The 24214-nt window shown below is 43.7% G+C and overlaps 1 protein-coding gene across 8 annotated transcripts in view; it reads right to left on the bottom strand.

Annotated features, from left to right (window-relative positions):
• Positions 1-489: 489 nt before the first annotated feature.
• Positions 490-24214, bottom strand: part of CUNH6orf89 (chromosome unknown C6orf89 homolog) — a 42965-nt gene continuing 19240 nt past the window's right edge. For all 8 annotated transcript variants that reach the window (XM_054569289.1, XM_054569293.1, XM_054569292.1 and 5 more), the window contains 5 exons: positions 13342-13496; positions 12819-12958; positions 11559-11688; positions 8602-8725; positions 490-5964 (listed from right to left, as the gene is read on the bottom strand). In XM_054569289.1, the coding sequence (XP_054425264.1) occupies positions 5870-5964; positions 8602-8725; positions 11559-11688; positions 12819-12958; positions 13342-13496 (644 nt within the window). In that variant the 3' untranslated portion in view covers positions 490-5869. The remainder of the gene's footprint in view (positions 5965-8601; positions 8726-11558; positions 11689-12818; positions 12959-13341; positions 13497-24214) is intronic.

Genomic DNA, 24214 nt, shown 5'->3' with positions numbered 1-24214 from the left:
TGTCAAATCTACATTGAGTGTTGAGAGTGGCCCTTATCTGGTGGCAGCTGGGGTGAACCAGCAAGGGCCTCGGCTGTCCTCCTGTGAGAACCCAAGACACGGGCAAGGAGACACTGTGAGGGCATCTGGGCCACATGCAGCCAGCAGGAGAGCAGAAAAAAGGCACCCAGGATCTCCTTTAAACTCTGGTATTAACAGGAGGACAGACATTTGAGAATTCATGGGAACAGCAGATCAGTAGCTATGGTGGGCAAAGGCCTGGAATAGTGATAAAAGAAGGGCCTGTGGATGCAAGTGAGTATAAACCTGGGTGAGAACATTAGAGAGGACCATGGTCAGATGGGACAGGTGACCGGGAGGCCCACACAAGAGCCCCGAAGGCCTGCCTCATGAATAGGATGCAGCTGGGTCTCCTGAGTTATGGGAAAAGTGAAAGCTGGAAATTAAAGAATGACAAGTATAGGAAAGTTATCAACCAACATACACACTTTTAATTGCAAAAAGTAAAAACTTTGTTACATGAAACTTTAATATACATACATTCTTCACATGGGGGAAGTCTTTACAAGTTCGCAGTACATTAAGTTACAGTCACATTCTGCACTAAACACATATTAACAGCTTAGCTCATTCAGAGCATGTGTGGTTGGGGCAGGTGTCTGTCCTCTGCTCAGTGGGACCACTCAGGCGTCCACGCTGGCAGCTGGCCGGTCCCTGTCTATGATCACAGCAGGGAAGAGGCGGAGTAGAGTTCTTGGCTTACTTGTGCCTCTCCAGTCTTTCCCCTCTCCCCACCCATCCCTGGCCTGTTACTGACCTTCCCGTAGGAGGCAGGAGGAAGAGACCACAGACAGCATTTTTCTGAGGGTGAGACTGTAGAATGAAGTTTGGAGGGAACGTTGCTGATGATGAGACTGGGGGTTCCCTCTTGGAATGCCACGTGTCTGTCTATCCTGTCATCACTTCACAGATAAGCGACCATTTATTTCTGAAAAGGTTGCATGTGCTCCAAAGGGTTGAAGTTTGGAGGCTGGGACACTGCTGAATTGTGAGTTATGGTGGCTTCACAGGACGGCCTCGTCTACCCCGCAGAGTTGTGAGGAGTAATGAGGTAAATTAAGTGTGGCACAAAGTAGATGTCCCCACGTGTCAATTTCTATTTGAAAGTGGAAGTTAGTTTCCCTTCTCTGCGCAGGGCTTGCAGCTGGGGCTCAGTCCTGGATCGATGACAGACACACTAAGTGCAGGAGGAGCAGCCTCCGGGCCAGCCCCACCATGTCTGGACAGTTCCAGGCCTCGGCTTGGAGTTACGTAACATTTCTTCTTTCCACTCCCCTGAAAAGCTCTGGACTCCACGTCTCCAGAGAAAGGAAAATGACAGATGTATTTAGCTCTAATGCTTAAATTATGCAGGGCAGGGAAAGCAGACACTGCGGGATGCGGATAACAAACACACTGGCTGGAGGGTATCCAGCCAAGGCCATCACTTAAAGCCACACTGTGTCCGGGGTGGGTGGACTTGAAGGTGGTGCATGAGAAGGAGCACCCGTCCATCTTCTCTGAGATGCTTCTGTGGAAGAAGCTGCTATCAGGTGAGGCAGCCAGGGACACACATGCCCATGGTGACACAGCACGTTCCCAGAGCCCCCATTTTTCATTTGCTACAGGGCTATCTCCATAAGCACTCACCCTCCTGGCCTCCTGGCCCTGACATGCATCGACTCTGTACACCGTATGTGACGGTCCAGACATGGAGAGGATCTCCACCTATTTCAAAACTCATCTCCGGCACTCCCTTCCTTCAGTGGATTAGTGGGTGATGGGTCATCATTAGAAGTTAGCGAATGTGGAACTTACGAACTTAGGAGAGTTCCTCTTCTATCGCTAGGAGAACTCAAAGCCCAAAAGACCCCTCTGTTTAATAACTGATTCACAAAATGTAGACAAGATCGTCTCTGTCCACGCAACCAGACATGCAGCTTTCTCTCTTTCTCCTAAAACTTGGCTTTTTCTGCTGGGCGAGGATTAGATGAGAAGTGAACATCTACTCTGGGTTTTTAATGTTCACTATGGAAGCCACTAGTTAATGAGCAAACTCATCCAGACTATCTTAAAATGACTGAGGTCATCACCTGCAGCTACGGAGCTTGAGATTTTGTTAAAATAATTGTTCCTGCACTGAGGCCTATGCTGGATTTTTGAAGAAAGGAATAGAAAACGGAGAACTGAAAAACAAGTGATGTAAACTCCAAGGGGACCCACAACTGGAAATGGGCAGAATCCCTCTTCTGGTCACACATCTGGAAACATGGAGTGTCGAGAAAATGGCTGGACACAAGCGTGTTCCAGCCACACGCTCCCTTAGAGGGTCTTCAAAGGGGAGGGAAAAAGTGAGCCTTTCTATAAGAGCCCTCTGGTTAGATTCTCTCCTCCATTTCTGTCCAAAATAGTTTTAAAAACAAATCTTGAAGAGTTCGTGGCTTGCTGACCCTATTCCTAGGCCCTCCTGCCCCAATGAGGGCTCACTGGAGTTGAGCACACCACCTTTGTTCTGGCCACCGCACTGTGCTGAGGCAGCAAAATAATATGCTGAGGAACCAAAAACCTCCCCACCAGCACTTAACTGTTCTAAGCCCAGGTTTCTTTATTTTTAAAATGAGGACCTAATACCTACTTTACAGGACTGAATAAAGATTAAAAGAGACCACGGACTACACAAATGTTATTATTCCTTTCTCTTAAAAAAAAAAAAAAAAGGTAGAGTCGGCCTATTTAGACTGTTTTATATACTGCCAAATAGGTAGATTTTGTTTTCATAAATTATTAAAGTCCTTTCTCCCTTCCCTAAAACAAAAATAGGAATGGAAAAAGGATAAGCCCCCCCCCCCTTTTCTCATAAGCCAGAACAGGTGTGCTGTCCAATACTTGACTCCTGAGACCTCAGGCCATCTGGATGTAAATGCTTCACGTGGTGCCAAAGCTGCCTTTCTCCCCAGAGAGCTGATTTCTGGGGATATGAGTCTGTGCTCTGGCAACCTACAAGAAAGTAAACCTAACCCACATGTGGAAGTCAGGTCATCTCTTAGCAAACACTCCACAAACTTGTGAGCCAAGTCCCTCTTCCTAGAGCCCTGTGGTTTTGTCCTTAGTGTGGCGGTGGAGGTAGGAGCTGGTTAGGTAGTCCCAACATCCCCCCGGCCCTGCCTCATTAGATGACCCTCCTTCCCACACCGGGTCATGTGGAGGGCCTTCTGCTCTTTCCTTGGAGGAGCTGAGAGCGAGGTGAGCAAGGAAAACCAAGGGGCACACGCACACAAAGCCTCGGATAACCAGAGGTTGGCTTGGCACCTGCGAGCCATTCCTGTAGGACTGGTCACTGCAGAATCAGCTTACCAGAGTTAGCATGTGAAGAAGGTAAATTATTTCTATGTATTTAGTAATTAAAAACAGGAAACCCTCTCTGGAGAATTTCTCCTCTAACATAAATCTACATTCAATTCTCAACTGGACAGATTTTAATAAAATGAATAGCACATGCACAGGTCTCTTATCAGCAGCCATACCATTCTTTGTTGACAGGGGCTGAGAGGACTTCCCAGGGGGCGCCTCGGAACATCAACACATGCAAAGGTTTCTTAGTTTTCAAAGTTTTGAACTGAAATTGATATTTTATGAACATTTAAGGTGTGAAGAGCAGCAGTAAAATGGGGAAGGAACGCAAGGTAATTCATAATAATGAAACAGAAATCTTAATGATTAAAACAGTTGCTTTGCTCTTAAGGAAGCCTCTCGTTTTTTAACCCACAGGGCCTAATTTAGGAAAACTGAGTGGCCTCTGAAGAACTTGTTTACAGCCCTGAGCAGTGTGGCTCAGTTGGCTGGTTGCTGTTCTGAAAAGCAAAGGGTGATGGGTTCGATTTCCAATCAGGGCACATGCTTGGGTTGTGGACCTGGATTCATGTGGGTCAGGATTCATGTGAGAGGCAATCTATCCACGTTTCTGTCACACATCGATGTTTCTCTCCCTTTCTTTCTCCCTCTCTTTCCCTCTCTCTAGAGGTAAATAAATAAAATCTTAAAAAAACAGGAACTTGTTTACATATAATCCTTCCTCCCCTTGTGCAGCAGGAATAAGGTTGTGGCAAAGTCCTGAACGCCTGCACAAAGCTGGCCTCTAAGTGATCCCTCTGATTCAAAACCTCCTAAATCATAACTGCTTAGCAAGCGTGACTCTTATGTGCACAAAAAGTTTTTGCTGCATTAATCAACACAAGGCGCTGATGTTTTCACGGAATAATTCCCTCAGGTACAGCTCATCCTGGTTTCATTCAAGCCTGCGGAGGAGGCTCTGAGTGTTTCCACCCTGAGCTTTGTGAACCCTGCTTGTCCTTTACAGGCCCATAAACATGTGGTTCAAGTGCTTAGTGTTCCCCACTGCTGCCCAGGAGATGCAAAGAGAGAAAGGGCCTGGGGACAGAGGCAGGGGTGCTCCCAAGATGAAGAGGATCCTGCAAGGAGTCACACCCACTTCCCTCTCTGCCGTCCACCCCTGGTCCGTAACTCTGACACCTCCTGTATCCATTCAATCGCTGCCATTCAGAAGTAGGGGCCACAGTGTGCTTCGTTTTTTCTTCATCTTGATGACAGCATGACCAGAGGCCAGGTACCTAGCAGTAATCAATAAAGGAAAAAAAGAAAACAAGAAAAGAGCATCCTAATTTACATGATTTGATTAACACACTAAAAGCACTTCAGGGAAACACTGAGCATAGTGAACTACCCAATCAAAAGAATACAGCTTTATATTGTTACAAAAAATAAAAACCTCACCTTTTTTCCCATACAAAGAGAGAGATCATTGTAAGACAGAGGATCGCATAGTTACACACCCAGCTGGCAAACACTTGGGGTCTGGAGTTCCTTCCCCAACCACATTACATCAGCCTGACACATCTGTAAAACATCTTCCCTCCACAAAGTCAGACCCTAAAGATCAAACCAGGGAGGCACCCTCTCCCAGGCCAGCATCTAACTCATCCCCCTCTGAAGACACTTGGTAAAAGCAACACAGTTAACAGAATGACAATGCCTCAGCTGCAAAGGGCCCTGGCCCAGCCAAGGGAGAAGGACCAGGAGTCTAAGTGCCCAGAAACGAGCCAGAGAGCCAAGGGAGACGGGAAGGAGTTCAGACTGGCAGGGGTTGGGGCGGGGGAGGCAAAAGAACCAAAAGGTAAAATGGAGAAAGGCATTACTTTAGGAGTAACATCTCAATTATAATCAGACCCCAGCCTGGCATCACTGAGACTCTGAGAGCCATGGATGCTGCGAAAGAAGTTCACTTCTTGAGTGCAATTTGAGGTTATCTGATCTTTGTTTCAGTGGTTCCAGATCCCATTCTGTTTGGGAAACGACAATGACTTCTTTAATCAGCAGTCGTAGCTTTCCTAAAAAAGTGCAGGGTGGTGTGGCCAGGAAGACGGGACACGGAGACCCATCTGCTGAAGGATGGCTCTGAAGTCAGGACCAGCTGGTTGCCTTCTCTGTGACCAGGGGACCAGCAGAGGGGATCATGCCTTGCAAGTGAGGGAAGGCACCATCCTGCTCCCTGACTGAAGGGCGGCCTCAAGGCTGTGAGGCCAAAAGACCTGGAGGAGCGCAGTCTCTCACAGACAGGTGTTGGCAAAGTCCTGGCCCAGAGGCTGGAGGGCTGGGCTCCGGCCCTGGGCTCCGGCACACAACTGGCTCACATACGCATGCACAGGGCAGGGAACTGAGTAACCAACCCCTGCAAAGTGGTTTCATTGTTTTATTTCCTCCTTTCAATCTGGTCTTCAGTTTTCAAAGCTGTTCCTCTACACAGTCCTGTCTCCTACTCTTCTGAGAGGGTGGTTGCATCGCAGATGACCAAAGGCTGGACCCCTCTGGCTACAATGTAGACCTTCCAGTGGACAGCACCAGCATAACCTTGAAGGGAAACAGCAACAGGAAAGCATGTGAACGTCAGGGACCAGGCACACCTGTGGGCATGAGCAAGCCCGGTCTGCCAGAGTCACCCTCAGGGCACATCTGCAAAGTCAGGCAAATCTTGCTCTGAAGGTCTTTAGCTCTTTCTTGCATAAATATTCCCAGTTATTATCAGTCTTCTCTGTAACCTGACACCCAACAGAAACCACTTTGAACCAAAATGCTTCATCACCGACCCACACCTGGGTCACTATCAATTACAATTCAGCGGGTTTACAAAGGCAGGATGCTCTAGATAACCTGGTGTTGGGCATCTATTCTCAGACTGATCTCATCTTTTTCAGCAAGAAGACAGGTTGAGTACTAGTGCATGGGGAGGACCCCTATCCAATTTCCCTGAGGTTATCTACAACACGGCCTCATTGCAAAACATCCAGATTGACCAAACCCCCCATTTCCCAAACTGTGTTATGTAAACAACATCCTGTAAGATAGTCCGAGGAAAATGGGTTCCATGGCCAAGTAAGTTTAGAGGAACACTAGGTCTTCTGAGGCTTTTCAGAGCCTTTTGTACACTAATGTACACTATGTATCGGTAAGGCAAGTGTGTCCCAAAGTCAATTGACCCAAGGAGCCCTGTTTGCCGAAGAGCTCCTGTTCCCGCCTCCGGCGTCATGCATGATCTGAAGACCTGTTTAGGAAAGACTGTCTGTATCATTTAAATGGGCTAAAACCTTTAGCACTTCAATAATCTCTTGATGGAAATTTTTCTAGGGTATGATACATCCTATTCGTCTTTAAATGGAGAGCACTGAACAGAATTTAGCCTCTACCTGGTGACTCAAGAAAGGTCACTACGAGCAGTGACTGCACAGTTTCGGCAGCTGTGAGGGCTCACCAGCGCCTGGTCGATCATCACTCTTGAAAATGCCCCCTATCACAGGTTTGTGGTGGTCTGTAACCTTGTCTCCTTCCCCTCAAACTTCACAGGGCAATGCTTATTTTGTCAAAAAATAAAGAACTTGCTTGCACACTGCCATTCTTAAGGGTCCCTGAGATGCTCAAGATGCCATGAGTCCGTAACCACTGAACGGCTCTCCTCCGCTGTCGGGTCTGCTTTCCTGTCCGTGTTTGTAACTGAGGCAGCCGCAGCCATCGCCTCTGTTCCTGCAACTGCTCAGGTGCCCACTGTTCTCCCCTGTCCTTCCCCTGGACTTGCCCTCTTCCTCTCGTTCTCTTCTGCCTCCTGTCCCTTCTCTACATTCCTGTCACATGGTTGGCCTTTCGTGGACACTGCCAACCACAGGGCTCCTTTCCTTCTGGTCTGCAGGCTGGCCAGTCAGAGCACGGCTCTGGAGTTTTAGGCTGTTCTGGACTATCCCCACTGGACTTTGATGCTCAAAGCTTCTCTGATCACAGCCAGTCACTCATTTTTTTCTTTTCCTCTAATTCTATAATTGGCATTCTAGATGCTTGTGGGAGCTGGAAAATAGGAATTTGGGTAACTAAGGCGTTTCTGTAGTTGTCCGAACTGTCAGGCATTTGTAGAACACAAGACAGAAACTTCTTCATGTGCAACTACATACTTCCAACCCCAAATGCCGCACAGGCTTGTGTAGCAGTCACAGCTCACTGAAGGGTGACTCCACTACAGAAAAATAGGTTCAGAACAATTTCTACACAAGAATCTCCTTTTATGCATTAATTCCCAAGAGCCAGGCCAGCTGTGCTCCATTATCAGTCAATGCTTACTTTGTGCATTTTTATTTTTTCATTTCTAAACTGAAATAAAAGTTATGTAACTTGGATTAAACCCTGGCACAGTTTGTGGTCTGCACCCTCCTTCCAAATGAGGTGAGAGGTTTCTAGGGATTGGGGTTTTCTGGATAGGTAAATTAAAAGAAGTTAAATGGAAAATCAGTCTGGGCTCTGCCAGGGACTCCAGGCAGGAAAAACAAGGAGGGCAATGGTAAGGCTTGCTAATTTATTTGTTCTGCCAAGAAAACTCTGAGTCAAACTGATTGCTACTGACAGCAGTTGACTGAAAGCTCTTTCTCTGGAACAGATTTTTAGAACATAATGCACAGAACAAGTCAGAGTTGGGAAATCATGGAGCCAAGGGTGAGTTATGACTGAGACTGTGACTTGGCTGTGGGACCCACACGGAAGGTAGCTATTTCCTTGTGTGGCTGGTGCCCATACATGCTGCTTGCATTGTTTTATTAGAAAAATGAATTTCTTCAAATCTAGAATTGTACCTCCCCTGGTTTGACTCTGTTAAACTAGACACTTAAGACTTGAAGCTTTGCTTAACACATGGTAGGGTCTTGGAATGGTCACCTCTCCTTTCTGGGTCTTAATCTCATCATTTTTAAAATAAAGGATTGCTCTAAATATCTTCCGTAATCCTAACTTGGACCCACATGTTCTAAATGTTTATACAACAAGACATTTTCCGCTGCCCCACTTTCTCATTTGTTGTTCCATGTAAGCATAAATATTGACTCTAATTAAAAAATGATATTTTTGACTCTACTTAACTGATCTTTGGGAAGGACGTATTTAATTCTTACAATATTTTTGAGTAAAGAATAAAAAGACCCGGGGGCTGACCTTGCCCTCCTGGGCCCCACCTACCGATATCCCCTGGCTCTAGTGGCATTGCCATGGAATGGCAGTGTCTTCGGCACTGGGAGGGGGGGATGAGCTGCAACATGGCTTCACCACTGCCAATGGTAAACAGGTCATGCATCCTATACATCTGGAGGAAAAAATGGGGGGGGGGGGGGGAGAAAAAAAAAGGAAAAGAAAACAATAAAACCCAGGGGTGTGGGAAATTAATATACAAAAATCCATACACATGTAGCTCTGAGTTTCCTAGGAGCCTAAGCAAAAAGGAAAATAGAACCAATAACACAATTCACAATTATGTCCAAAAGACAAAAACGAGTTAGTTTCTCCAAAGCATGGCTCATCTCCCAGTATTGAGAGCAGAGTAAAAATCTCTTGTAATAGCTCCTAACAAGACACTGTGATTTAGTGGATGACATCCTCGACAACAGCCCTGTGGTAGAAAATGCACGAACTTCATACTTCACAACTATTTCTAGCCACTGCTTCAAAGTAGGCCAAAGGCAAAATATCTCATTGCAACTTAACAAAAGTCTAGCAAAGGCCAACACACGTTGGTCTAAGAATGCAGTCTTCCAAGGTCTGATTTGATTCAGACTTTTAAACTAACAGATGTCTACATATCCTTTGGGCAGTGTTCCATGGAATATTCTTTCTTACTGCCAGAGTTTTGATAAGAATTGAACAGAGGCAAGGTCAGGTTTACACTTTCTGGCAAGACTCAGGTGAGCAGATATGTCGTCATGCTACTGATTAACAGCTCATGATTGCAGGGTTGGCCTCTGATTTTGAACATTAAGGAGACAACCAGGGTACGCACCTGCGGAGGCAACCACTGCACTTCTGAGGGAGTACTACTGCCACCCACAGGCATGAAGGGCAAGTGCTGTGTGCCAGGCACAGCTGTGAACCCTGGCATTGGGCTGGGACAGGGAGAAAGGATAAAGACACAGGTTGATTTTGCTCAGGCTTCTCTTCCTTCCTAGTTAGAGAGAACCCACAGGCCTCCCTCTCAGGCTCTGCCCTTCCGGCAAACCCTTTATGTGCCCACATAAAGCAGGGATCAGAAATCTGACTCCCTGGGCCACATCCTGGTTTTCTCTTCACTACTTGGGGCCTCGAGAGTCTTGGGTTCTGGCTCCATCTTTTCCTGTCCGGAACCCTGGTCTCCCTGTTGCTCCCACAGGCTCTGGCCATGACTCTGATTCCATGGCCACACGAGAGCCATTTCAACTGTTGCTGCAGTGATCGGAAGAGGACTGGGGAGGACTGGTGTCTTGAACTGCCTGCAACTGACTGGTACCAGCAGAAGTCCAGATATCTGCAGTCTTGAAAAAAATTCCAGAAGACCAAAACCAAGTTAGTTCTTTTCACATAAGCCTGATGGGGGAAGGGCTATGTTCCTCCATACCAAGGATGGAAAGAAACAAACGTCATGAGGGAGCAGGCCAGCCATAGGCAACAATGTGGAGTGGGTGAAGTGGGCCTTGGAGCCCCTCGCCTCTTCCCCCAGTGCCTCTTAATAACTGAATCCCCACTTCTGTAGCCCAACGCTGCCTCTTGGATCCTGAGCCCCTAGACTTGTGACTTTACCAGAGTCCAGGGCCCAGAAACATAGATAACAGGGTGGAGTAACACAGCCGTGGAGAGCTTGGACAAGGGAGGAAAACAGATGCTCTAAAAAACCAGATTCTCAGGATTTCTGCCTGTTTGGGCCACTCCCCTTCCCAAAACAGTTTGAGAACCACAACAAGATGACTTCGATAAGCATCTGAGTAACTTTGTATTTACCCCTTTGGCTGAGCTCCTTGATGTACCTGTTAAGCAGACTGGTGAAACTAACTTCAGATTCAAGTGGGAAAATTAAGATAAAGGCCCTCACCCAGAGTTATATTATAATTATGAAGATGAAATCATACTAGGGCCCCGGGTCCTAGCCAGGGACAGCAGGATAAACTTCTTTAAAATCTGAGGAAGAGCCCAGCACCTCCACCCTGCTGCTGGCAGACAGTTCTTAGTTCTAGACAAAATTGTTTTTCTAGGCTTTAAAATTCCATTAACATGATTCAGCAAATTTGACGCCAATAGTATCAGGAGGTTGAAGACACACCCAGAGTTGGTAGGGGCCACAAGTCTGGGAAATTTAATTTTTTACAAAGTAAAAATTCCTGTTCTTAATTCTTTCAAACCGATCTAGGCTCAAAAACTTTCCTCAGGAACGAGACTCAACAAAAGAGCAATTCAGAAAAAAGTAAGCACACACAAACACAGAAAAGCTTTGCTGAGTCCACTGGCTGCAGAGAAGTAAAATGCAGGCTCTGGGTCCTTGGCCCCAGGCTTCTGTGAAGAGCACAGCCACCTACACTGGGCTGCCTGCCTCAGGCACGTGCCTGGCAGCCCGTTAGTCCCAAAACCTCTCCATGCTCTCAAGCCTTTGCTTTTCCAACTGCCTACCTGAAGTTCCTCATTTATTTCTGGGGAATAAATTTATTTCGGGAGTGAGGATAGGGGAGAGCCCTCCTATTGACTTGCCGTGTCACTGGGTAAATAAATCATTTAATCTGTCTGGGACTCAGTTTCCTCATCTACAAAATGAGTAAATTGGACTATTCATTTACATACCATTCATTTATAGCTTGCAAGCTTTCTACTTTGAAGGAGAGAAGTCAGACTAACTGCTTGCTCAGGTCCCTTCAAAATTTAGGATTCTACACACTTGAATGGAGAAAAGCGGCTTGCAGGAGGCAGGCTGACAAGGTAACTAGACTCTCCGCAGGCATACCTTCCTAAAGGAGTCAGGCCCCTGCAGGTCTCCCCGCTAGCAAGAGGAGGAAACTTAGATTATGTGGGTGTCCCTTCAATTCACCCTCTGAGTTGATGTGCAGGGAAGGCCTTGATTATGACATTGGCCAAGGTCCCAGATGAGGAAAATTCTGGATTGTAGTCCTTTTGAAATTTCCTACCTTAGTCCCCACGAGAGGTATTGCTTGAAGAAAGAAGCACTTTTTCAAGGAGGCATCTTTTGGAAATGGGAGGTACGTGAAAACAGGGAAAAGCTCACGTAAAATGTGTGATCTGTTCAGAGGTCTTGTCCTACAAAGGTTTGAAAGAGAAAAAAGTATTTAAACTGGGCAAGCCAGCCACCATAGCTAACAGAGCTGAGCAAGGATGGGAAAGCTGTGGGTGGTGGGGAAAGACAGAAAAATATCAGGACAATATCTTAAGTATTAGGTCCATGAAGAATAGTCACACCAGATCCATTAATTGTAACATAAACTCTTTAGCCAAGATTTGTCCATGTGGGTGGGTGTTTATAAAGTCCAGCTAAAACAACATATAGAGGAAGGAAAGAAACAATTCATTCATTCTGTCTTGGAAAAAAGACTGAAGTAATAACAAGCCAAGTGGAAGAAGATACAAAGGGAAGAGGAGGCAGTAAAAATCATGAACCTTCTTCTGAGACAGAGCAACATGCAGTGGCAAGCCTGACTAGCTTGTTAAACTGAGTTATCTGACCATAAAAAGAAATAGCCAATTTAAAGGAAGGCCGAAGCATCAAGTAGTTATCCAACAAAAAACCTGAAAGAGCGAGTTTTAAATTCTCTTTTGGGATGGTCCTAGGTAGAAATCGGCTTTCCTTTTCTTTCTAAAGAACACCCCCAAAAAATGGACCATGTCTTCTATAGGATATGGACATGAACAGGTAGACAAACTTGAGTTTCAACCCTGGCTGGGTGACATTAAACAAGGTACTTAACCTCTCTGATTCCCATTTTTCTGATCTGAAAAGTGACAGTCATAATTCCTATTTTCCAGAGCTTTCCTGAGCATCATCACTAAGCAACAGACATTAAGCACCAACGCGTGTTGCTTGGCACAAACAAGTGCAAGGAAATTAAGTCTTCCATTCTTCATGCTCTCTCATCAGCTCTCAACACGCAGGACGCGTGCTGCATAAACATAAATGCTAAACACATACTTAGAAATAAATTATAACTCTATTAGGCGATCTTGGCATCCACTCATGGTGGCACTCCTCTTGACACAACTCTTCCACTTGTCCCTTTATCTCTCTCATCATTGGCAGGTCCACAGTGAGCTCCTGAGTATCATTTGACTTGAAAGGTAGACTGAAAAGTGCCTGCACAGTGCTGGGCACAGTTTTGACATTTGGTCTGCCCCTTTCTATACACACACACAGGTTACAGCCTCTTTTCACTCACCATGGATAAGGAAATGGGAACCACCGCTGAGGAAAGCAGCGCCACCACTTGGTGAAAACCCCTTCTGTGAAGCCTTCTGTCACCTCAGGGTACTGGCACAAAAAATGCTGAAGCTCCTCAGACAACAGGGGCCTTTCAGTCTTGACTCAGAAGAAAATAAAAACAATGCAAAACAACAAAGAATTACTTATCAGGAATGTCATAGAGCTGGATAGTTTCTAGCCATTAAACGGGTTGTCAGCCCTGGCTGGTGTGGCTCAATTGGTTGGAGAGCTGCCCATAGATCACAAGGTCGGGGTTTCAGTTCTGCGGCAGAGCACAGACCCAGGTGGTGGGTTTGATCCCTGATAGGGATGCATACAAGAGGGAAACCAACAATTAATGTTTCTCTCTCTCTCTCTGTCCTTCTTCTCCTACCCCTCGCTAAAAGCAATGAAAAAAACCAAAAACAAACAAACAAACAAACAAACCAGTGAGGATAAATGGGTAATCAGTCTGTGGGAGAATTGGGCTTCTTGCTCACCTTGATCACCAGAGGATGGAGTCTCTCAAATGTCTTTGGGGCATCTTCCAGGAGCATTACCCTCAGAGGTAATTTCTGGGCACAACCAGTGCAGTTGTCAGGGATGAGGTCCGACTCATTCTGCTCACGGTCATTTATCCACCAGGGGTCAATATCTGAGAGAGGGAGGGATACAAAGGAAGCAGATGCAGAAAGAACAGAGAGAGTAAATTCAATAGTCCTGGCAATGAAGTAGAAAGGAAAGATATAATAATAATTTTAAAAGCGAACAATGACAAGCACTGGTGACCTATGAAAAGGTACATATGTAATAAGTAGCCTCTGAGGAGGGAGCAGAGCGTGCAGGGGACAGGGTAGGAAAAAGAGGTACTTCTCTCTGTAGACTCTTCTACACTTTATGGAAAATATTTTTTACCATGTACATGCATCTCCTAAGTCAAGGCAACAAATAAAGTCAAACAGTTGGAGAAGCTATTCAGTGACCTGGGGTTGGAGATGTAGTTCTTCCACCGTTTTCTAACCTGTGACCCACACACCTGAACAGTCTACAGCATATGGGGGAGGGGCAGGGAGAAAGGGGGGTGCCGCCATCAGTGACGAGTCCCACTGCGCATCTTTTCCAGCACTTGGGGTAAGGGCCTAGATCCTAGGGTCACAAGCCCAAGTGGAGGCCAGGGTGACTCTGGGAAGGAAGAGTGAGAAAAGGGTGCAGAGAGAAAGGATGGAGAGTAGACAGGACTTTTCAGGGGCTCATCTTTGGAGTAAAATGAATTGTATCCACCCATTAGACTGTGCTGTATCCCAGCTCAGAAGGTGGCAGGGGCTACTGGCCATGGTTTCTATCCCCAAGAACTGCAGGCTGGTCAGAAAAGGAAGAATGCCCCCTCAGACCCTGAAGTGAGTACTGGCCAGCTCCCCGACACCTTTCCCTCATTGGTCCCTGTCTGAGGGGTTGAATCTGTTTCTGTGCAGCCCTTCTCTGTTTCCCCCTATTCCTTCCCCCTGGTATATTCTGTTTATAACGTTACTGTACTATTTCTTACTTGCTTTTTGTTCCATTCTGGGTTTTATGTGTGTTCTGGGTTAGATACGTGTTTGTGATAAACTCTAATTTGAATCCTAAGTGTTTCACCGGATGGTTTCTCATTAAAACCCAATGGAAACCAAATCAGAAGAGAGCCTAGAACAAAAGAAAACAGACAACCAAATGTGGCTAAAACGTGAGGTCAATCCTGTAAATCAACAAACACACTTGGAAACTGACTCTCAACCACAAAATATTTACTGTAGTTGGCAGCAAGCGCTTCTTCCTAGTTTTCTTACAGCACCATTAGGGTGGAGAGAATCCAATCAAGGAAAGCCTGTTTGTTCTGAGCAAGTCTCCTAAGCTCCCTCCATTTCTGGCAGATAGAACCTGTGTTTCCTTGAGGAAGCTGCCACCTACTTCTCACCTGTCTCGGCCGGTGGGTAGGTAGATCAACCACCCGAGGCCCACTGTACCCTTACCTGAGAAGGCCCTCTGTCCCACACTGCTCACCATGAGCCCCCGGGGGAAGCAGAAAATCCTTCAGTGGCACCTGTTCAGTGGCACTCTGAGGCTGCAAAGCTATACCTTTTTTTTCTTAAGTATTTTTAAATGTTCCTTATTAGAGGCCAAATATGATGAATCCTTGCCAAAATACAAGAACTCTGGGTAATGGACATACAATGAGGCATACATAATCATAACAACGTTATAATTATACAGCATTTCAGTTTCCAAAGTATTTGTGAGGGAAGAAGGAGAAAGGGAACACATGTGCTAAGGGCCAGGCCCCACGCTAGTCATTTTCATGTGCTCTACAGTTTACTTTTTACCATATAATTATTGAGGAGGCATCACTACTCTCATTTTACAGATAAGCAAACTGAGAGTGAGAGGCAATAGGAATTACCAAGGCAACAGAGCGTGGCGGGTAAGAGCACAAAGGACTTGGGGCAGTTTTGTAGGGCAAGGGAGGGAGGGGGACGTCGCTGATGGTGCTAATAAGGGCCTCAAGGGCTCGGAGCACTTACAACTCTACTGAGAGCAAAACAAGGAATCATCAAGGGCCTTTGAGTAGGGATTTCATGATGCTTCAGGAAGGTTGTTCTGGGTTGTGACTAGGTGTCCTAGAGAGAGAAGCTGGGAAGAAGGCCTGGTTGTATTTTGGTTTTGTCCTTTTTTTCGCGGGCGAGGAGAGGACTGTATTGTGATGAGAGGTGAGATATAATGAGAGTCTAAACTGAGGCAGAGGGCTTGGGAAGAAAGAGGTGATTCCAGGGGCAGCGATGGCACAATCTAGAGACCTCAGCAGCACTTCCAAGAACGTCTGCTTGGCTGACGTTGCCAGGGCTCCTCACCCAAGGGAGCACTAACAAAGAAGACAGAATACCTGAAGATGTGTCATGGCATTCTGGGCAGGAGGAGGGCACGACTGGAGGGAAAGAGCATTGTTTTGCTTTCTCTGTGTAGATATTGCATGGAAAAAACCCAGCTTTATTGAGATTAATTCACACACCATAAAATGCATTCCAAGTGCACAATTCAGCGGTTTTTAGTATATTCATAGTGTATAACTAGGACCATAATCTAAGTTGAAAACATTTTTATCACTCTAAAAAGAAACTCTGGGCCTATTAGCAGCCCCTTCCCATTCCAACCCCTCTCCCACCAGCCCTGAGCATGCATTGCCTATTCTGGTATTTCATATAAATGGAATCATACAATATAGGGTCTTTTGTGTCTGACTTTTTAAACTTAGAATGTTTTGGGTTCATCCATGTTATAGCATGTATCAGCTCTTCATTTCTATTATAACTAAGTTCAATGTTTATGAATTAATAATATTCATTTCTATTGCCAAGTAACATTCCATTATATGGATATACTCCATTTTCTTTATTCATTCATAAGTTGCTGGGTATTTGGGTTGTTTCTAACTTTGGGGCTATTCTAAATAATGCTACCAAAAACATTTGTGTGCAAGTTTTTGGGTGGGCATGTTTTCAGTTCTCTCGTGTACATACCTAGGAGTGGAATTACTAGGTCATTTGCTAACTCTGTTTAACTTTTTGAGGACCTGCCAAACTGTGTTCCAAAGCAGCTGTGCTATTTTACATTCCCATCAACAACGGATGAAGGTTCCAATTTTTCTACATCCTTGTCAACACTTCTTATTGTCTATCTTTTTATTATAGCCATCATCATGGGTTTGAAGTGGCTTCTCACTGTGGTTTTGATTTACATTTCCTTGCTGGCTAATGATGTTGAGCATCTTTTCATATGCATATTAGTTATGTTTTTTGGAGAAATGTCTATTTAAATCTTTTGCTTATTGTTAACTGTATTATTTTGTCTTTTTATTATTGAATCATAAGAGTTGTAGACAACAAATTCTTTTTTTGTTTTTTTAATTTATTTATTTTTAAATATTTAATCATGTTTATTCTATTACAGTTGTGTCAATTTTTCCCCCTCTGCCCCCTCCACCCATCCCACCCCAATCCCCCGCTCCCACAGTCAATTCCCACTCTGTTGTCCATGTCCATGGGCCATTCATACATTTTCTTTGTTTAGTCCCTTCCCCTTCTTTCCACCATTGTGTTGAAAAACAAAAAATTATGAGGGAATGGGTTTACCAGATGTAAAAATACAGCAACATTCTATAAGCTATTATAATTAAAATAGTTATTTAGAGTCAATCCTCAGTATTCACAGATTCCTATCGCCTACTCCCTAAAATGTATCTGTAACCCCAAAGCAATACTCCAGTGGCTTGAGAGTCATCCACATAGGTGCAGAGCAGCAAATCCCAGCAGAGGCAGAAGCAGGCCATGTACTGCCTTCTGTTCCACCTCTCCCATTATAAACAAGTGTCCTTTTCACTATCTATTTAGTGCCACATTTTCTGCATTTTTGTCAGTGATTTTGCTGTTTCAAATGCCTGTGCATTTGTGGGAAAGAGGGAATATTAGGGGAACTCTTTGTACTTCTGGCTCAATTTTGCTATGAACCTAAAACTGTCTAAGAAATAATTTGTAACAATAATAATAATATAAAAAAATGGTCCCTGATCCAAGTGCTACAGTACTGCCAAGTGTCCCTAAATACAAGGCTGTGTTGTGCCTTACAGAGAAACATGCAAGTGTTAGATGAACTTTGTTCAGGCATGAGTTGTAGTGCTGTTGACTGAGTTCAATGTTGATGAATCAATAATATAAAATATTATATTATATTTTATATAAATCAGGTGTCTTTAAACAGAAACATACATAAAACAGGGTCATGTACTGATCAGTTGATGATGATGTGGCCAGAGGCTCTCAGGAACCTAACTCTATTTCCCCAAGGGGCAATGGGTGAGCATTCACTAATTCAGTATTTGCATGGACTTTACAGAACATAACTACAGCAAATAATTGAGAACCGACTGTAGGTTCTTATAAAGGAACAGACAAAAAGCTTAATAAAACAGAATAAAGGATGTGGCAAGAGATTCAGAATACTAGCATATAAATGAATATATAATTCATGATAAAGGTGAATCTTAATTCACTGAAGGATGGATGGATTCAATAAATTATATTGGGACAAGTAGCCATCTATTTGGAAGAAAATAAAGCTTAATCTTTACCTTCCACTATACAATGAAATAAATTCTAGATAAATTAAAGATATAAATGGAGAAAACAAAATTTTAAAATAAAATAATTAGAAAATATGGTATGATATTTATAATTTGGGGAGCAAAAAAGGCTTAAGTAAGGCATAAACCAAGATGCCATAGAAAAACAAAATGAATGGATTCAACCAGTATTTGCATATAAGAGGCAAAGAATTAATATATCTAATATATAATGAACTCCTATTTGATAAAACAAATTTTAAATGGGAAAAGAATGTGAACGCATAAGCCATAGAAAAATAATTATAAAGACCTATAAATATATAAAAAGACATCCAACACCTCTAATAATCAAAGAAATGCAACTTAAAGTTAGATACCATTCTTCAGTTTTCTAATTGGCAAAACAATGACAATATCTAGTGTTGATGATCAACATATACAAGTTTATGAAGACAGTTTGGTAGTTAGTATTTATTTATTTTTATAGAGGGGAAGGGAGGGAGAGAGGGAGAGAAATATCAATGTGTGGTTACCTCTCATGTGCCCCCTACTGGGGACCTGGCCCACAACCCAGGCATGTGCCCTAGACTGGGTATCGAACCAGCGACCCTTTGGTTGGCAGGCTGGCATTCAATCCACTGAACCACACCAGCCAAGGTAATCAATACCAGTAGTTAGTATTTATTAAAATTTTAACTGTGCATGCCCTTTGATTCAGCTACTCTACTTCCAAGAATCCACCTTACAGAAACATTAGTGTATGTATATAAAGATAAGTGTATGTGAATGTCCCAGGTATATTTTTTACAATAGCAAAAAAACTAGAAACTGCTTAGTTATGGGATATTCACAGAATAAAACAATATGAAATCCCGAAAAAATGTGTCTACTGGGTTAAATAGTGTTTCCCCTAAATACATGTCCTTCTAGAACTTCAGAATGTAACCATATTTGGAAATAGAGTCTTTGCAGATGTAATTAATTAACGTGAGGTCATATTGAAGTAGGGTGGACCCTACATCCAATCTAAATGTTGTCCTTGTAAGGAGAAGAGAGGGCAAGCAGAGATATACACACAGAGGGAGGATGGCCACATAAAGACGGGGCAGAGATTGGAGATATGCTACCACAGCTAAGGAATGCCAAGGATTGCTGGCAACCACCAGAAGCTGGAAGAGGTAAAGAAGGATTCTTCTCTAGAACCTTTAAGAGGGAGTATAGATCTAGTGACACCTTGCTTTTGGACTTCTAGCCTTCAGAACTGTGAGATAATGTATTTCTATGGTTTTAAGCCACCTAGCCTGTGGTACTTTGTTATGGAAGCCTTAGAAACTAATATGGGTCCTGGCAGGGAATTCAGTGGTTAGAGCATTGTCCTGATGTCGAGGTTGTGAGTTTGATCCTCTTTGGACACATACAGGAATCAATCAATGAATACATAAATAAGTGGAGTAACAAATCGATGTTTTTCCTCTCTCTCTCTCTGTAAAACAAATAAATAAAAATTAAAAAAAAAAGAAACTAAAGTATCTAGCTAAAAATATGTCCATAAGCCTTTTCCGGTGTGAACCAAAAAGTATTCTGAGCATGGGAAACCCAGTTTATTCATGCATTATTATTTATTAGTAATAAATATGTATTATTTGTATTACAACTTTAAACCTACTTTTGCCCACACCTGTATATTAAGTGTATTTATCTGTACAGCCATGGAAAAACTCAAGGATGTATATAAATTCTTACCAGTGGTCACTTGAGTGGAGGAGTTAGAGTGATTAAGAAATTTTACTTTATTAAAAGTATTATTTTTTAAAATAAAAATCTTACACCTCTTTATTGCCTTTGAATGTAAGCGTTTTATGCATTTTTCCAAATAAAAATCTCTTTGGAGACCACGAAAACTTAGGCTGAGAATATCAACTTTGAAATGTAGAGTTTAGTCACCTCAGAAGGCAAGACCAGAGGCACTGAGGCCAGGCTGGCGGCCAGCGAAGGAAGAGGGGAAGCAACGAGGAAAAAGCATCACTGGAGTGGGGTAGCTTATGCCATCCACCTGAATTAGGGGAGCCCAGACTTCAGGAAGAAGAGCTACTTTCGATTTCTCCGCAACCTTGAGATCACCAAGGTGGATAAAGAATGTGCTTCTATTGTGTGGGAAGGGACTGAGGGACAGCCTGGGAGTAAGGTGTCTGGGTGCTGGGGACAGTTGGGGCTCTTCCCCTCCTTGCCACAGAATCTCTAACAGTGAAGGGAGAAGCGCCCAGACTCCAACTTGGCCTCCATCTATCTGAAATGGTGTTATCCGACCTATGTACTGCTGGCCGGAGCCACCACACAAAAGAGTGACCAAGTACGACCCTGGAAAGTAGCCAAGAGCACTCGGCAGACAATCCCATGCCACTCGGATCCACAGCTCTGCTTCTCTACCAGCCATGCTGCATCTCACTTCCGTTCCTATCCACTTTTCCTGCAGCACCAGGTAAAGCCAGTGGAAGCTGGCTAGTAACTTCCTAACTTTCTTTTAATTTCCAAGGCTTCTTTACTCCAGGTATCCTCCTTATACCAGCTATTTTATATTTTTTTAAAAAAGGTATAACAGACAAATGAAAAGCCACATACAAGAGTTCAATAAAACTCATGACCTATATTCCAAATTCTCATCATGAGTTGGAAACATTTCACTGCTTGAGATGTCAAAAACAGTCTCTGAGACAAAATATAACCTCAAAAGTTAAGAAAGGCAGAAACTGTAACCTCCTACCCTTCTGAAGGCAGAAACAATAATCTCCCAGCCTCTGCTGCAAGTCAGGCATTCTGCAGAAAAGAGGTGGACCAAGGCCTGTCAGGCAGCTTCCTAGTGCCTGAGAGTTACTTATAAAGAAAAAGCACTTAGGCTCGCTTGCTGTGCACAACCATAACATGTCCTGGAATTCTGAGTGGAGAATTTTTACACTGATTATTAATTTGGAGAAAAGTGAAAAGAAAAAAAAAAAGATTTATTTCCAGGATGAAAAACTGCCTCTGGGTAAAAAGAACAGGAAAGAAAGGCACAAAGCCAAGGCTAGCTCTACAAGAGGAGGACTGTGTGTTGTTCACTGCTCTGCTGAGAACAGTGCCTGGCATACAATGGGGTCTCAATACACATTCATTGCATGGATGGATAGACGGAAGGAAGAATGGAAGAATGGAAGGGAGGGAGGGAGGGAGGGAGGGAACCATGACTTTTCAGATGCTTTAACAACAGGATTAAGTCCATGGGGAGAAAAATCAAATGAGTAGTCTGAATTTGGAAAAACCTCAAAATAAAGATTAAATATAATTTCTTTACATTTCTTATATTACAAATGTACCTTAGAAAAGCCTGCAAAGCCCACGACAAAGTTTCTGTGACTTTCACTGGTGCATGCTCAGTATTTAATCAGGCTATTCTATAGCAGCCTGTTTCCTTAGCACCTCTTCTAGAATCCTAGGTGTGAGGTAGGGATGCAGTGCTGACAGTGAAGGCGCCCTTGCCCAGGCCCCCTGCATGAGTGGCAGGATACCCACAGCCATTTTTATCACAGTTGTGGAGTAAATCCAAGAAAACATCTTGCCAACAGCCTTGCCTTCAGGAAGCAGCGTTGTTTGAAACACACCAAATCACAGAGTTCATCTATTTGTGTGAGTTCTCCTTGTATAAAAATGTCTCTAAATGTGAAGCTTTAGGTAAGTTAATCAATGCCATTGGCATATCAGTTTCCTCATCTTTGAAAGGAACACAAAAACAGTAACTACCCTGTGTGACTGTTGTGAAGACTGGGAAAAGACATGGCACAGTGCCTGATGTACAGTAATGCCTGACAGAGCTGGTATTATTACCTCAAGGAACGCCTTATTCTTTTACTTGAAAATGAAAGAGTAGGCATTGCCTGAGATCCAAGCATTTCATCTTTGGGCGCTGGCCTAGACTCTAAGTCTGATTAGGTCCTCAAGTTCTAAGTCAACAAATGCTCTGCTACTCCCAACACTCCTTGATGTTTCAACCTTATCTTGAGAGTTCATGGATGCATAAAGTTCCAATTATGCAGTGCAGATTCAGAGATGCACCTTCTCCTTGTGTGTGAGAACTATCCCAGGCCTCCTCAGTATAAATGGTGTGATAAGTAAAAATTGTAAATGCCCAAAGTAAACAAAATAACCAAGCCTAAAAGGCTGCAATCTGGCTTGGCTGAGGGAGGAGACAGCAGGTAGTTTAAGTGTGGTACAATGGAAAGAATGCTACACTAGAGTTAAGAAAATAAGGTTCAAGGGCTAGTTTGCCACTTTTAGCCGGGTAAGCAAGTTAATTTACCTCTCCTGGCCTCAATGTCCTCTTTATAGAGTTTGGGGTACGTACTAGGTCAGTTTCTTTTTAGCTCTAAGACTCAGCAATTCCATGGAAGGGTGAAAGCCAAGAGGATGGCTGCTGGCAGGGTCGAAGTGGACATAAAGGTATAAGGTGTGTGTGTGGGGGCGGGGAACTAAAAATATGAAGGGGGGACTAAAACTATGGGTTAGTGAGTGAAGGGATTAAGTCAAACAATAAATCAAATATTACCTATGACAACGCAGACAGGGAGGAAGATAAGCTGGGCTGAGTACCTAGGAAAAGACTAATACAGGAAAATTCTAAAGGACCAATAGCTTGGAGGACTGCTTATCTTTGGACTTGCAGTACCAGCAGAAAGGACCTTTTCTTTGGGGTTTAGGGGGCTGAGATAGAAAGTGTCTGGTGACCTAAGGAAGAGGGAGTGTAGAATTCCCGAAGCAAACTTAACTTATTCTTCAGGTACTGTGTAGCTACAAACTACTCACATCAGGGATTAAAGGCTCAAGCTCTGAAGATGGGCTGCCTGGGTTCATATCATGGTTCCATTACTTAACTAGCCTTGGGACCTTGGGCAAGTGACCTAATCTCAATGTACCTCAGTGACTTTGTCTGTAAAATAGGCATAAAACAAGAACCTACCTCATAGGAATATTGTGAAGATTAGCCAATATATGGAAAGCCCTTCAAACAGGGCCTGGCATGTGGTAAGTACTAAATAAGTGTCATCTTGTCTATTTCCTGCTGCCAAGAGGGATGTTTACATGACTCAGTATAGGTCACTTCATGCTCGTCAAGAGGATTTAGGGACAGGGTTCCTGCCCAAGGCTGAAACCTAGAGAAAGAACCTCATTTCTGTTGCCTTCTGTTTCCTGGGTAGAGTCAAGAGGGAAAACTACCCGTGGTCAGGAGGAAACCTACTGCCTTTGTTGGTAGAGCCTCTGGTACATTGCCACTGCTCCTGTTGCTCTGCCATCATTCCCAAAGTGCCACTACAAGGAGCGTCAGATGTCTCCAGGGAACACTAGACAAGCCGGCCCTCAAGGAAACAAGACAGTCCAGGGCTTTCCTTTGGGAGCTGACTCTGCCACAGCATTCTCCTCTACATTCACTTTAAAGGTACTGCTAAGTAATCCGAACTGGTACCATGACATTAGGAATGACAATTTAGCTTTTTACTTTCCTGGCCCTCTTAAATCAATTCTCCCCAACATATTTCTTTTTATTCCTTATATCATGATGCATTCTTAAGCTTTTTCCCAAATGTTATGCCAATGCTGTAGCTTCATATGTCTACGGGTTCCCAGAATTATCGCACATAGGAAAATATGGGGTGTCAATATCTACATTACAAGTAAAAACAGCCCTTGAATAGAATCAAAAAACATTTAAGAGCTAAAACCACACCTTTCCAATGCCTCCTCTTTATAACTGAACTCCCAAGAACTCATTTTATTTCCATCTGCAAGGCAAATATTTATTTGGAGTGGACCAAAAAAATCAGGCTTGTTGACAAGACACTGATATTCCTTGAATTTTTAAACTCCAATTTTGAAAGTGAGCAGTCATTGCCCATTTTATTATTGGGTTGGCCAAAAAGTCTATATGGTTTTTTTCCGTAAAATAAGACACATTTTTCACTTTCACCAATAACTTGATTGATTTGGATATTTTGAGTATGTCGGCTATCTCCCATGTGGTATAATGATTGTTTTTAAGTAACGCCTCGATTTGATCACTATCAACTTTGACTGGTCTGCCCAACTGTGGAGCATCATCCAGTGACAAATCTCCAGCGCAAAAACTTGCATACCACTTTTGACATGTTTCATCAGTCACAGCACCTTCTCCATACACTGCACAAATCTTTCTTTGCATT

The sequence above is a fragment of the Pteronotus mesoamericanus genome, unplaced genomic scaffold (assembly GCF_021234165.1).
Source record: "Pteronotus mesoamericanus isolate MK-2021 breed Mesoamerican mustached bat unplaced genomic scaffold, CSHL_Meso_final contig_20, whole genome shotgun sequence".
Classification (NCBI taxonomy): domain Eukaryota; kingdom Metazoa; phylum Chordata; class Mammalia; order Chiroptera; family Mormoopidae; genus Pteronotus; species Pteronotus mesoamericanus.
The sequence above is the reverse complement of the archived record's forward strand: the minus strand, read 5'-3'. Positions and strand labels throughout refer to the sequence as shown.